General features: G+C 36.6%; 1 protein-coding gene across 2 annotated transcripts in view; it reads left to right on the top strand.

Moving 5' to 3' along the window:
* Positions 1-16,451, top strand: part of PHYHIPL (phytanoyl-CoA 2-hydroxylase interacting protein like) — a 68,175-nt gene that overhangs the window by 6,385 nt on the left and 45,339 nt on the right. Inside the window, exon 1 of one of the 2 annotated variants that reach the window (XM_072424119.1) lies at positions 991-1,444. The exons of the other annotated variant lie outside the window; for it this stretch is intronic. Within the exon in view, the coding sequence (XP_072280220.1) occupies positions 1,339-1,444 (106 nt within the window). The 5' untranslated portion in view covers positions 991-1,338. Of the gene's footprint in view, positions 1-990; positions 1,445-16,451 lie in introns of those variants that run through there. 2 annotated transcript variants of the gene reach the window in all.

Here is a 16,451-nt window from a genome sequence, read left to right as displayed (position 1 = left end):
GATTGTTCAAATATAAACCACCAGGAATGTACACACACTAGATACGATGGTTTGAACAATGCAGGAAGTGACATGTAAAGGAGAAAGCGTACTGCAGAACCATCCACGATCACTGAACGACCGTACACACAATAGATAGTGAACGATCGTCGCTCAATCCTATCTGCCGGGACAGTCGTTCTATTCCAGCGACAATCCTCGTCTGTCGGTGTCGTTGGTCAGATGTTGTGCACTTTTTTGTTAACATTTATCGGACGATCAATCGTTAGTCATTAGTTTGTGTACGCAGCTTAAGAGGAGGAGGAGGAAAGGACCCTGGTTGGAACAGCTAAGACATATCTTCCCAAAATGAGTATATGGTTTCAGTATTCAGGTGACTGCCACACAATTATCTGCATGCATGTTGCTGCTGTGACGGAAACTGGTGACACCAAAAGATCAGCTTTAAATCCAGACATTCTGCATTCATTACAATGCAATGGCAGCCTGATCGGTTCTCTTTACTCATTCACTGGAAAAGGGTTTAATTTTTGTTTTTAACATACACATACCTCATGTCTGGAGCTTTGTGCCAACACCCACAGCAAGCAAGACTGGAGTTTTATTCATTCCTGTTTTACCCAAAATTCAAGCAATTTTCACACAGCTGAAAAACATAGATACATAGACCCTTAAGAAATACAAAATTGTAAAAATTCAAAATGACACAGCAGTATGCAGAATGTGCTTGTATGATCAATGCTATTTGAACCCCAGCCATTGACCTTGGTCTTGGAAGTCAGTAATCTCAATGCAATAACATTCAGCTTGTACTTTGCAACAATGTATCATTTTCTGATTGTGGAAAGAACACAGAGCTGAGCAATGATAGGATGCAGTAAACAAATGCAGCAATAAATCTAGAATCCAATAAATGAGATGTAAAATGGAGCCCTGAGCAAGCTTGCTGTGTATCCCTTTCATGTGCTGTTCCCTGCTCCCTTATTTATCTAGTTAAATCTCCCCATGGATGTGATTGCTGCACCAGGGATGTGTGCTGGATAAAGCCTATTACATAAGAGGTGATGGAGGCAATCTGCAGGAAGAAGCACAGCACTCATCAGATCTCCTGGACTAGAATTCTCCCCCCACCCCTTCTTTATTCTGCCTTGAGATCGGCTGTGCTGTGTGTGCTGGTGACGCTACTGCTCATGTAAGCGCCACCCAGAGAGGCGAGCAGCCTGGACACCGCCTTCTCCTCTTCCAGCCAAGACCCCGGCACTGCAAGGAACCTCTGAGACAAGAGGGGGGAACAAACCTCCCAAATACACCCGCATCAACCCGATCTGCAGACACAACATGGAGGTACCACGCCTGAGTCAACACATCAACAGCCCGAACAGCCCCTGCGAGGAAATGATCAAGAACCTGAGCTTTGAATCTATTCAGCTCTGTGAGAGGGATGGTAAGTCCCTGGCATTCTTCTGTCACCCCAAAAATCTGCAGATCACCCCCCACCCCTAAACCTTTCCAGAACAAAAGATTTCCATCTGCTTGGTGTGCATGTGCTTGCAGGATTTAATACAGTGCAGGCTGTCATTGATTCCTATTAGAGATTTGCATTGCAGCAGTATGCAGCTCTGCTCATGCTTGCAGATGGCTTTGGGATTCATGAGAAATGTGAAGCTTCTAATGCTTTCCATGTAAAGGTTGCTTATTGCATTGACATGGCTGTAAAATAGGCTCTGATGGCAAGGGGGGCTGTATGATGGGGGGTTAGAGCATTTCAATTTCAGCACCATGGACAGATGAACCTTTAAGATTCTGGGCTAGCTGTCAAGAATTGCTGCTAAGCATCTGCACTCTCCCTGTCCTATAGAATGAAACATACAACAAGTTTCATAGTGTTCCAGATTGTGATGAATATGTATTTCTGCACAGTTACACAATGAGTGGTGCTATGTGAGTAGCACATTCATTTCATTCACTGGTGCAACTGCAGACTTGTAGCCAGGCTGACACACCTGCATGTGAAGCAGACTCTATAGTACAATCATTGTTCTGAGCTTGGAATATTATTCAGACCAGTGGTGCGAAACCAGGCGCTTATTGTTATCCTGCTATTATTATTCTGGGACCTTCAACAGTTTGCCCTTTGCTGTTTGGACTTTACAATGTAAGGGTTCTGTTAAATAGACCAGAATGGATCCTAGATTGTAAGCTCTTCGGGACAGGGTCCTCTCCTCCTGTGTCACTGTTCGTATTTGTCTGCCATTTGCAACCCCTATTTAATGTATAGCGCTGTGTATTTTGTTGGCGCTATATAAATCCTGTTTATTAATAGATGGCCCATCTGATGATTGGGGACAAGCACAAATCCATTCTAAATATGGGGTCCCCTGCCACAGACTAGCCACCCCTGATTTATACAATAATTGGCTTTTAATAAGGCATTTGATGCTGTGATCTTATTAAATGCTGCGTCTTATTCCTATTTTAGGAATGTGTTGTAGGCAGAAGTGCTGTTATCAAATTAGCAGTAATGGATTACCAAGTAGCAAATCTAAACTGAATAATGAATTGCATCTTTTGTATTGTTGCACTACAGTCTAAAGTTTCCAGAGGATGCATTTTTGAAGGAAGTACACCTAGTGCAATGCAGGATATATGCTGTGAATTGTTAAGTGGCAGCCAAATGTTCTATAACTGACTTTAGATTTTTACAGAATTCTGTTTCTACATAACATGCAGTGGCAGCTCTGAGAAAACCATTTAATGCAGTGTCATTTTTGTTTAGTGCCTAACTCGGAACACAAAAACAGCAGAGGCATTAATGGAAAGTGATCAGGCTTTCACCGCCATGTTTACTCCTAGAGTTAAAAATGCAGGTGGTATATAGAAATTTTTACAGGTGCTTGTTTCCTAAATGACGAACTAATATTTACACCATTCTTTCATTTCATTACCAGATTCATAGTCGAAACACCCTGTGATCTGTGGTTATTATTATTTTCGCATAACATTGCATTTTGACTCAACATAATCTTTTTAGTGTATGTGCATAACATTTCACAACAAAGTATTTAACTTTTGCAGGCCTTGCATGGTATTATTTAGGGGATAGTAATTATAGCTGTTAAATGTATTGATTCCCCTCTTTACCTATACAATAAAATGTTTGCTTTGCTCAGCATCAAGCATGCCAGCTTTAGACTGCCCTGCCTTGGTCTTTGTTTCTGCATTGCATGGATAAAGTACAATTTCTTCTATATTTTCTGTACACTGTAAATATAAAGCCGTCAGAAGATGTTATAGTTTGAAAGTCCATGTTGTTTATTTTAACATCATGAAAGCACAGTTGTGGCAGAAAATCAATAGTGTGTTGTAATTGTGTGATTTTGCATGTTCACACCTTAAAGTCTGAGGGTTTAGTGTATAACATGATGCAATAAACATGTTATTCTGCATATGAAAGACAATCAGAAATGTGTTTTTACAGACTACTGAAAGATAGCAGGATTGGTTATACTGGTTAACTGTCTTGTACTCCTGGTTACTTCTTGTGCTTGGTAAAAGAATCACTTAGAATAAAGATTTCGGAGCTGCCATTTCTTGCATTCTTTTATAATGCTTTTGTAGGACTAGCTTTTTTCTCCTTCCTTCAGTTTTTGTTGAGTCACTGCTTGTTTCAGGTTGTAGTCGAGGAAGGCTTTTGATGATGGCCCCAGAGCCTGCACCTATAATAAAAAAAGGTCAGCAGTGGCAGCTCCCATATTTCTAGCATAAAAGATTCCTTTTAAATGTTTTGCCACTGAAAATTTTAAACCTGCTTAGTACGTACGTTTGGACCAAGACAGCTGATGTGCAAAATTTCTGCTTCTTGTAATACACAGGCAGACAAAATCCCTTAATCCCCAATGGAAAGTATTGACTAACAAATAGGTGGTCTGTGGTCTCTCTTTACATACTGTATGTCACATTCCTCATACAGCCACTTCACCATAGGAACATCAGAACCCTCTTTATTCATTTAACTTTATTTTTTTGCATGAAAGCACAGCTGTTGCAAGCAGAATATCCCTGGCACTGATTCTGCAATTATTGCTGATCTTCAAACATAGCTAAAGGTGTGTCCAGGTGCTAAATGACAGACTATAGGTTTGTGAATCAGCAATGACAATGGTGAAAGCCACCCCCTCAACAACAGCTTTTAATCCCTCTGTTGTACAAGAAAGCTCAGCCTACATGAGACTGGCACCTCTACTCTGAGTTCAAGAGCAGTGCAGAATTATTGCCACTTCATCACCATTGCATTAGGTGCATTTCACTGGCAGGATCTGCAGGTATATGTGGGACTTTTAAGAAAAAACTGTAAGTGCAGATATGCTTAATGAAGTGCTGTAGAAAATATGCTTTAAATTGAAAACCAAAGTTTCACTTATAAAAGGATTGGCTTTAAATACACCAAAAACAAGCATATACCCATTCATGATACCTCTAGACTTTATAGCATAGGCCAACATGCTGACATTATTGTCAAATGCAAGTTTGTCAATGACTGCTAAATTTATGAAATAAATGAAGCTAAACAGGAATCCAACTAGTAATTAGAATTCTAGTGCAAGTTAAAAAAAACCTACAGATTTGGTATTTTCACCAGCACGAGTTGAACTGACATTTTCTAGAAGGTTGAAGCTGGATTTTTCTAAAGCAAAAGGCAAAAAGTAATGGTAAAGCTAGGGTATGTAGACTTGTTAAGTTTATTTTGTCTGTAAACCACTTGGGTATTACCCATCACTTCTGTTTTGCAGGAAGTTTGAGAACATGTTACGAATGTGAGGGGATTCCCTTTTAGGGGTTTAGTACTCCATTCCACCAAGAAAGGATAACCCCAAAATATCTAAAGAAGGATTTAACTCATATTGCCCAGCCTGAAGTTACGTATTGTGTATAGGAGAGAGAGGGAGAAGGAAAGACAGGCTTTTCAAGGGCAAGGTAATTTCATTAAAATCACTAAATTTTATTGAGTTTAAACATATTTTAAAATTGGAACAAAGGTCTCCTTAATTAACCCTAGGCTAACATAGGTGCACTCATTTAAAATGTGAAGTAGCAATGTTGTATTCCATCATACTAGATTTGCAGTAACAGGTTTCTTACCCGACGCATTTCACCCCACAGGGTTTCCTCAGGGGTAAGGGGAGACTTGGTGATTTTGCTGAGACTTTTTACAGCATAAAGGGCATCTGATACAAAATTGCTACTCGAAAATGCTCTGATATTAAAACCACTATCAGTTTGGACGTTATGCAATGTAAATGCTGCTTCTATTTATATGGAAAGCAGAATAAACTTTTGAACTTGGAAAGTATTAATCTTGGTAGGAAGGTAAGTAACCAGAGATACACCATCTGGTGATGTTTGCATGAATCCAAACAAAATGGGTGTTCTAAATGGAAGTCAGAGTGTTAATTCTTGATGATTAGTGTTGAAAGTGTAGGAGCTTATTACTTAATATGCTTTAAGGTTATTTGTTTGATATCCTATGTTTATAGGAGATCCCATGTTCACAGGAGATCCTGAGGAGAAAACTGGGTCTTGTACGTTTGTATTAAATATTATTGTGGTATAGTGGTGAACCGCGGGGAGCCGTCCAAAGGAAATTTTAGGGGTTTATTTATAAAGAAGTGAATCTGACGTTCTGGACACATTCTCTCCTAAAGAATCAATTCCCTCCATAGAAAACACAATGATGTAAGTGGGCACTATATTTACCAACTTTGTACTTGGGCAGTTCTCCACTAACCACCAATTTTAAGTGACAATAAAATTGTAAACTATCGGTGTTTCAAATCTGGTCATTAATATAATTAGTTTCATTTCATGCTGAAAGTAACTTTGTTGTTGACAGATGAAAACAATATCTGCTTTGGGTATCAAATGTGTTGGTTACAACACATTCTTTATTCTTTTCCGAATTGTATCTGCAACTCGTACTAATGTAATATCCTACCCTAAACAAAACTGATCAGACCTGTATTTTAAAAACATTCTTAAAGTAGTTCCCTTTGGTTCCTAACATAACATGGTTCTCTTTGGCTCCCAAGGGTTATCTGTGTAAATTTGGATGATTTTAAAATTGTTAAGGCCCATCTTGGGGCAAATAAATCCCCCCCACCCCTCGTCCGCGTCCCCCAATGAATTGTATATGTTTCTTTATCTTACCTTCAAAAGATAAACTCCTTTAAGTCCAGCTTTCAGGTCTCCTGCCAGCACTATATTGCGGTAGATTTGCCATCCTTTACAGTTTCCCTACACTCGGGTCACTTCTGCTGGATCTTCTTCTAGATCCAATAGGTCCCCACTACTGGATAGTATACATGTTACTCAGGCAGTGAGTATAACTGCCCAAAAAAGACAAAGTTTCCTGTAAACAAAAGAACAGAAAAGACTGGATTGTGACTTTAGGTAAAAGGTATTCAGATAGCTTGTTTTTTAAAATTATTTATTTTAATGACCGTGGGATTGATATTTGGTTGGAGATCAGCTCTAGGGGTTTACACTTACAAACCTAAATAGCACTGCATTTGGAAACTCTTAGGAAAAATGTGTTTAGATCTTGTTTAAGATCTGTTTAGACTCATTTATATATATATTTAAAATAAATGTTACACCCAATTTTTTATATAAATTATTTTCTTTGCAGACAAAACAGTAAACTGCTCCTTTTCCCCTACCCGTGTTACAGTTAAAGGAAACCTGTGGTTAAAGAAATATGCTGTTCACTTGCTGCCATTTTTCTGAAAGTCCTCTTTGCTGATCTAAAATGTATCTGCAGTAAATTAAATCGGAGCTTTTTATCTGCATTCTTTTTCTTATGCAGTGATTTGGACTGCATTAAAGCCAGAGGATAGGTGTGACATCCAACAACTACCATATTCCTGACAGGAATCCTCTAAGGTCGTGCTCTGATTCAAGCTAAGAATATGTTAATCCTAATCAGTCCTCTAATAATTTAATTAATTCCTATGGAAGTAGGAAGATAGTTCCCTATGAATTTTCTCACTGGCAGATGTCAAAGTGAGTGCTTTCTGAACTTTAATGAACTTGAATGCCTTCTTTGTTTGCAATGGAAAAACAGTTGGTGCAGATTCCAGTATTTGGCACTAAACAGTAGTGTCTGAACCCTCCATCTCTACTTGATCATATAAGTGGTCAGAATGTGTTGTATGGATCTTAAGGGGTAGAGCAGATTAGAGTTATTGCAGAGCATCTTTTCCTGAATCTAAGCTACACAACTAAGATATGCTTAGGAGGCGGATTTACCATGCGCACACACGCCACCATGTTTTGCTGGATGTTGGAGGCTTAGATAGTTTGTTTCTCCCAAACTAAAATTAATATAATATAGTAATTGTAATCTTTAGCAAATATATTACTTTACCTACATCAAGAGAGTTACTTGAACTCATACTTGTTCTATTTTCAGTGTAGGTCATTTGAATAACTCTTGTATTGATTAAACATCCCATCTCACATTTTGATGGAAGCACAAATCTTATTAACTACCATTATTTTTCTTGTCCTGAAAAGCTCTGACTCTGCAGTAAGAATCACTTGCTTTAAAATATCTGGGCATGTACAACCGTACATGCTAAAGCTTTCATCTTCTGATGAAAAATGAATACATTTCCTTTATATTTGAATATCCTGAAAACAAATGTTTGTAGCTTGTGTGCTGAGAGGTTAATTTGCTTCTGCCAATAGTATCTAAAAAGGAAGATATACTATAGAGAACATTTCCCAGATTTTTACATGTTCAAATCTGATATGCATACAAATCATTTAACTCCGGACACACTGCTCAACTCACCTCAAAAATGCATTTGTGAGCACTGTCATACCCCCCAAAGGACTTGTAATTCTGGTTCATAAGTCTTGTGATCTAGGCACTCCTCTTAGACAGTACAGAGTTTAGATCTCTGACCACCACCGTTACAGATGGAAAATCTATGGTTGAGGTATCAATGAGTCATTATAATAATAACCGGTGGTCCCATTGGTTTGGGAAGTTTTGATATGCTCGTCAATGTTACCAGGACCTTTCAGCATCTTGGTTTTTCTTACTTTTCTGTGATGAAACCTGTACTTTGCCATATTTCATTGTTGAACACCTGTAATTTCCACTTCAATCTGTTAATGAAAACTATTATCATATAAGTATTGGAAAATTCCTGATCACTGTCAGCTCATAGCAAGCACCTGCATTTGAAGGTTTATCATGTCTGTTTTTAATTGCGTTTTGTAATCTTCAGATTCTTTCAGTGCTTGGCCTTGCCCTTTTTAGGCTCTGATATTGGATAGAGAGACTACCTGTCATGGGACTCTCAGTCAAGAAACCCAGAAAGTTCAATAGCACTAGGGCCATTTGGCTTCTGGGGTCATATGGGGTATATTGAAAATGGACTGGATGTACAAGCATCCAGAGAAGCTGAATTAGGTAATTATATTACATGTCAGTTTACACTGAAGAGTACAGGTGGATCAAAGATCCACCTCCAGAGTGCTGATTAAACTGTAATGTACAGACGAGACACTTAAGTCCATAACTAAGCAAAATCCTAGTGCAGATTGACAGCAGTGTGCACTGCAGAATTTAATTAGCTCATAGTTCTAGCACATCCTTTCTTAGTTTGACATCCTTTATGTTGAAGGCTGCAGGTCATAGCCAACCTGTAGTTTGGTATATTTGCTTTATAGCCACCATAAGAAGTCTGGCTTCCCATGGTTCCTTATTGTAAAGGAAAAAATAATATTTTAGTGTATGTGGAAACACATCACATTATTTATTCTTACTCTATGCTTTAGGAAGGGTAGTGTTGTCATACCTGACCAAGCACCATGACTAAAGCATTATTACAAGAGAATGGAAGACCTGGATTATCCAAGGGCTGCAGCAGCAAAAAGGGGTCACTGGGAAGCTTAGGAAATATACGTTAAGATTTGTTGTGTAGCCTGTTAAAATGTGAGTCCAGTCCAGGTCCACATTGTATCAATATTTAAATGAATTCAATGGTGTTTTAGATCTGTATTTATTCATCATAACCATCATAATAATTCTGTAGCGCTTTACAGAGTACATAGCAAAAACTATCTCTACCTTACAAAGAATCTGATATAAATATGGGAAAACATTTCAGATTCCTCTAGTTTCCATTGTGGGAAGTTAACCTAATTCCCAATTGACACATAGCATCAATATTGTTGCCCATATTCAGATGTTTTGTACAAGGACATTCCCTTTAGTGTTTTGTATGCATGAATTAAATGTTCTTTTTTCCATAACTTGATATGTGCTACTAATTGGCTGCAGTCTTAATTACAGCTGCTAGACAAGTGATGGTCACGAGTAAAATGATTATCTGGAAAGATTGTTCTGTTAAACAATAATTTCCAAGTGGCACAATTTATGAAAGCATGTGTGTCAAGGAATTATATTCTATTATACTCACTATTATTCTAAACAGTCAACAGAAAAAGATTTCAATGCTAAGATTTTACATATCAGGAGATAAAAAAAATATATTTTGTCCTTAGCAAGTTTTAAGACTTTTCAAATCTATAATTTATTAACTTGTAGAACTACCTTTAGCAGCAGTAACCTGAAGTATTCAGCTTTTGTACAGACAATCACACCTACTAATGATATGCGTTTAGCAGAACCTGGCTTCTACTTTCCCTCTTAGTTTCTGTGGAAGTGGCAATGACCCAATGTGTTTTTTGTTTTTTTTTCATCTCGGGTTGTTTTTAGTTTCTTGCAAGAACTTCTAAGGAATTGATGATTTTTTTATTATGCCTGTATACAAAAAAAACTGAATTTAAAAGAGTCTGTACTTTATATTCTCATAGACTGTAACATTGTAATATTATTGAATGGCATATAGTAGTAGCTCATGTAGTAAATAGTACAAGTTTCCAATGGCCTGGCTCTGTAATAACAGATTTCAAAGTACAGGGAATGCAAGAAAAGAGTAATAGCGTTTATTTTTAAATTGCTTTGTATTCCTTATAAATTTATAGAACATACCTCAAGATATAATTTAACTGTTATTATATCCTGACCATGTTTTAGCATAGAAAATTGGTTAACGTTTTCAGAATATAAATACCAGTAACATTTTTAACTGACAAGAACGAACCAAAGTCCTACTGGAACTGTTCAAGCATAAAAAACTGTCAGACCAGGACTTCTTGTGCTATTATGAATGTTAATGAGTAACTGTCCCTCTTTTATTGTATGGTAGTTTAGAACACAATGAATTCCAGTGCAGAGACACTTATACTAATCTGAGACTTTAGAACAATAAGAATTGGAGCATAATTCCATTTCCATTGTTGTATAATGTAATAGACACTTAATGTAAAACGTCTGTTGTACTATACATCCACTTAACTAGGACCTCTATGGATTCTGTAATTATTTTTTTATTTTTTTTACTAGGACCTAAGCTACCATGTTATGACCAATACTGTATGATGTTTTTGTGTTATTATTCCTGTTTGTTAACCTTTCTGTTTAGGATTATTGTAGCTGTTATAATGCACTTTGTGTGACCTTGTGTGTCAGTATTGCTTAGACTGGGAAGAAGTAAATAAACCTAAGAAGTAAAAAATTAAAAAAAATTGTGAACCATAATTAACTCTGAACTTTTGTGGCAACTTGCAAGATTCTAGGCCATTCTAAAAACTGATCCAGATTTAAAAAAGTCAAAATATTGTCATTGAGTCCATGAACTTGTGATGCAAATGTTATGAGGGTTACACCATGGAGAACAATTACTATTGCTAGTATAGTAGTTGTATTCAGTGGAATAAAAACCCAATTATAAGTGATGAACAAGCTTAATATTTCCTATGAAAAGCATAACCTATTGAATATAATAAAGTGAAGTTAAAATGAAATATTGTATTTGTAATTAAACACTTTCAAAAATGCAAAAATTGCATTATTGGTAGTATCAAATGCAGTCAAAACATTTTCCTTTTGGATGAGGTTGGATTGAGATTATTGAATTGATTCCCATGGAGAGATTTTCACTGGTATAACGCCTATCTAATGGCAAAGAAAAATATCTTTCCAACACAGATAGCAGTGAAAAGCTCAGTGAATAGCCCTTTCTGCTTCTAACTTACAATGAAAAGAACATTTTAATTTATTTTATAATTCTTGGAATTATTTTTTTACCCCCAAAACTGGGCAGCTGCAAACCTTCATCCTTGTTGTTCTAGAGCATAAATCCAGACAAGCCATTCTCAGACATGGTTCAGTGGATCACCAGGGTTCCTGCAAAGACTGCTAGGGGTTTCTCAAAATATGACTGCTTGACCTCCCAAATAATGATGTCTGCATAGTTCTGGGGCAAACGCCACTTGATAGAGCCATCTGCATGATAATGATGTTCCAGGCCAGTGATGTTTCAACCTCTGTGCCGCGGTACACTAGTGTGCCGTGAGAGATCTTCAGGTGTACCGTGGGAAATTATTCAATTACCATTGTTGAGTGTCTCTCCTGTAGTGACTGGCAGAGTATTGTAATACTCTTCCATGTCAATGGGTGGCAGTAGGTAGCCTTATTGCCTTGTTTATTCTTAGAGACAAGAGAATTGGCTACAGAGTGTCATTTTGTAACATTTTTGATTTGTGGTGTGCTGCAGAATTTTTTCACTGAAAAAAATGTGCCATGGCTCAAAAAAGGTTGAAAAACACTGTTTTAGGCATCTAAAAACGTATTTTTTTAGTCGTCACTGTAGAGGATCATTATTTCCACTGGCCACCAATTTAAAATTTCTTTACCTGCAGCCCTTATCATGGCAAAAAACCCTTTGTCCATCTACAGATGTGGAAATGTGTATGAATAAATCTGATCTCCAATTATCCTCAGGGCAAGGGTTAATAGCCTTTTCTATCTAGGGGGGGATATGGAAAAAAACATACCTTACACTTGCTCCTACAGCCACCACTGAGGTTCTCTACCCATGCCTGTCTTGGAAGGGGGTTTAGCATCATTCTATGCAATGTGAGGCCCATAGATTTATACTAATGGGGATTCCATCTGCCATGTCTAGCAAAGTGGAACCTTTACACTTTATTGGCCACTACGAAAGCATCCTTTGACAAATAGAGCTTTTAGGCTTTTTAGTGGGGAGGGAAGACCAACTTTGAAGGTAAAACATATTTTGGCAAGAGTTCAGTTTTAAAGTGCTTATGATACAATCAATATTTGTGCATCCAGAGAGCTAGACAACAAAAGCCATATACTGACCCTTTATGCAAAACCCAAGATAACAAATTGAGTTTTGCATAAACCTTTACCTCCTATATATCCTATTTTGTGCTTCTTTATCATATTCTCATTTGTAACAGGTTTACTTATTGTTTAATTGAAACTGCAGTTGGCATTAAAAGATATTGCTACAACCCATAGCATTTTATGATCAGAGTCACAAGGCAGCCTGATGAGCATTGATGATATGCAAAGTGCAATACCTCACAGAAAGTGGATTTCAGTATTCAATGGTTCTGAAAAAATGATAGATAATTAGTTGTTGTGAGTTAATGACAGTTGTACTTAGCTCATTGTTTGTCTTATTACATAAACCTAATTATATTTTTGCATTTACTCCTTGATGATCTGATTAAATGCCTGACAGAAGAAGGCTTCTTTTTCTAGCAATTTTTTTTTTTTTTTTTGCATGGGCTGCATGCAAAACCTCCACAGCAGTCATAGGTGTGACTCTATACGAATACATTGCAATAACAAGTATTTTTGAATTTCATTAAAAAAATGTATCTTTTTAGTGCAGTTTTAGCTACAGGAAACCCATGTGGTGAAAAATATGCTGGCTGCAATTTCAATTGGTGGAATCTTGTAATCAGTGATTGCTTTGCCTAGTCACTTTAATGGCCGGTAATAATTGGTTTTTGTTTGTGTTTGACTTTTAAGGGGAATGTCTAGGTAAACCACTGAGTAAAATGGAACAGAAAAGCAGGTTGATGCAGCCTAAATATAGGTCAGAAGGAGGTCATCTGCATGTCAAATTAATCTATCAATGAGCTGCGAATATTACAAAAAGTTCAAATATAACTGGAATGAAGTACTGAAGCGTGCTGCTTTTCCCAAAAGACAATACACTTTAACAAAGAGGAGTTTAGGGGAATCTGATATAAATAAAATCATACAAAGTTTAAATAAATGTTCTGGTTTTGGTTATATGGCTCATAGAATCATCCTCACTTAGTCACTGAGTGCCAGTCACACCACAATTTGACAAATGTGGAATTCATACAACACCTGTTGTGCATATAAAAACACCAACTGCAACATTGGGATGTGCTTTGGGTACCCTTTATTTTTGGCATTGCTCCTAAGTCTTTGTGTTTAGCTGGGGGGATTTCCTTTCACTTCCATCCCTTAAGATGCAACAGGAAATAAAACCATCAAAATCCCAAATCCCAAAGTGAGGGAAATTTATTCTATTAATGTTTTACATTTATTAAAAAGGTTTACATTTTCTTACACTTAAATGATTTGAACTGAAGGCAGCCTCTACCATTTATATACCCTAAATCATATATTTCAGGTCTCAGGAACCCCTCAGCCAAACCATAGAAAGTCATGGAAAAATAGAATAAATAGGACCTTTTTGGCATTAGGTACATATTTCTTCCATTGGGAAAAGAAAGCTGTTAACAGTTTATCCAAAAATTACCCATACAATGATCTAAATACGATTCTTTTGTGCCATGCATTTCATTCTGCAGGTCAGGTGACCAACAAGGGTTATTTTTTGATGTGAAAGAACAATCTGTCGGTTGCTAGGAAACCAGTGAAAATGCACACTAAATAATTGCAAATAATTGCATGAAAACCAAAAAGCAGACTCTACACTTTCCTTAGCCAGCAATTATTGAAAAATAGAGAATAATTTTAATAACAAAAACAGGTAATCAAAGTTGTCCTGGTTACCCTTTCTGTGTTATAGAAAGTGCTAAAGCTGTGAATGCTAAAACTATTTTTGGCTACAATTAATGTAAATCCTTTTGGCTCTTATTTCTATATATTTTTGTGATTTGTATGTTTACCATTAAAGCGTAGTGTTGGTATGAACACAATAACAATTACACTGGTCAACAAACATTTTCTTGTCAAACAGATTAAAAACATTTTAGGTTATGTTTGATGCACAGATTCCAAGTATGGTATTGGTTTTGCTAAATTGGCTCTAGTTTTTAAAATAATGACCCCAATAATAACCTCATAGAAAACCAATAAAACATGAAAATAAAGCAGATTAAACTAGATATGTCTATGTATAAAAAATATAATTTTTGCAATACTTAATCTCAATATATTCTATATTCAGTATGTTTACAGAACTAATCACAAAGAAGTTATTGAAAAACTCAGTTTGTATGATTTCCTTTTATGCTGACGATCAGGACAATCATGTTGAAGGCTCCAGCAGTAGTCTGCCATCATGTGTCTGCCCTGATACCTTTCTTCCATCACCTTTATATCTTGGAACCTCTCCCCTTGTTCCTCACTGAAATCGCCAAGGTTTTCTGGACATTTTTGCAAATGGCTATTCAGATAGTGAACCTTTATGCTTATAGTAGCACCCACATTTTTAAATTTTAAGAGCAAGTTTTGTACCAGTTCTTCAAAACCTTATGCTTTATGGTTACCCAAGAAGTTCATGACAACCATGACATAGCTGTGCCAGGCAGAAGCTTCAGTATCAGTCATGAAACTTTTGAAATTTGAATTAGTGGGATTATTAGGGTCTGTGTTGAGAGATATCCAGATTTTTGCAATTCTGCAGAAGTCTATTGTAATTGAAAACCTTCTTGTTCCAAATCATAAGGTGGTCAACTGCACCAGCCAACAAGTTCTGAAGGATCTTAGATGTGTCTCAAACTATTGACACTAGCACAAGCTCAAAGTCAATAAAAACAGGCTCTAATGTGTTCAAACATTACAAATCCGGTTTGAGCATTGGTCTTTTTTTAAGTTAAAAAGATAGTTGTAAGCTAGTTAGTTTGCAGTCTATTCTTGCTATGTTTTTCAAATGATGAATTCTGAAAGTCAACTTCAATTTATTGTGATTAGAACAGTTGTTCTTAATCTTTTTATGATGTTGCAACCCTTTTAATGTTTTATGGTCTCATAGAACCCCTGTTTAATGTTAGATTTACAGCCCATGAAATATTAGTAAGTTGTTGTATACATATAATAATAAAGGAGGTGATTCCCGACTATTAACTGCCGAGAGTCACTGTAGTTTTCATACAATCATTCAGTTTAATGAATAAGCTCTAGACTGACACAAATGATGGCATATATTGTATCTTTACAGGTCCCCCCTTATATTCATAGCATTTAGATAAGTGAAAATATTTGTATATATAATATTATGTTGTTTGGAAGTAATACAAAAGCAATTACATCTTTGCTGAGAGGTCTTTTTTTCTCCTTGACTCTATGAAATGTTTTAAAAGACAAATGTAGTCTCAAGTGCACATTACAGAAGTATCCAAACAGGTACATTGATGTCTGCTTACTTAATGAGATACTAATGAGAAGCAATTATTACTCATCAAGGAGTCTTTTTCCTCTTATATCCAATTATTTTATTCTCATTTCTGTGGTGAAAATGCCTTTTCAAAGCATGGTTTATACGGTTTTCCTACACTTTAGTCATATTTAACTACAACAGAGCACTGACCTGTCAGAAATCAGGTTTAATAAGCTCAAAACATGTTCTTGCTAAAGTCTTGTTGTTGGTTGTCTCATGGATTGCTATCCAGGGACTTGAATTTTATGTGAAGTAGTTAATTTTGGTGCTTTTTGTGGTATGATCATTGACACCTAAGTGTAATACAGACACACGGACACTAAAATAATGTGCAAACCATAGCCCCCAGGGCTGCAACGGGTTCCTTTGGGAGTCATATGGAAACAAATATAGACTGTCCTTATAATATATATATAGATTGTCCAAGGTTATTTGAAACCCATGGATAAGAGGTTTTTTTGTGTAAAATCAATGTGAAATTAGGGAACATGTCAAACCAATGTTCTATTATTCCATTTACTCTGTTCCATATTTGTTGTACACATTTATAACATGCTTTAAAGGGTCAGTCCATTTAATTTCTCATGATTTTGTCAGAGGCATCTCTCCAAATCCTCTATCAACCTCCCAAGTTTGACTATTTAGGAAGCATTTTAATGGCTGTTTACTTGCATATAGATGTAGGATACCTTGATACATCACACTGGGGTGGCTGAGATCCAGCTATAGTTTTTATATTCTCAGTGGACAAGTCTCCCATTTGTGTTGCTATAATAAAACAGTTCAGTATTCATCTGTAAAAATAACACAGTGTGTAAGACGTCATGCCACCCTGTT

The sequence above is a fragment of the Pyxicephalus adspersus genome, chromosome 10 (assembly GCF_032062135.1).
Source record: "Pyxicephalus adspersus chromosome 10, UCB_Pads_2.0, whole genome shotgun sequence".
In the NCBI taxonomy this organism is placed as follows: domain Eukaryota; kingdom Metazoa; phylum Chordata; class Amphibia; order Anura; family Pyxicephalidae; genus Pyxicephalus; species Pyxicephalus adspersus.
The sequence above is the reverse complement of the archived record's forward strand: the minus strand, read 5'-3'. Positions and strand labels throughout refer to the sequence as shown.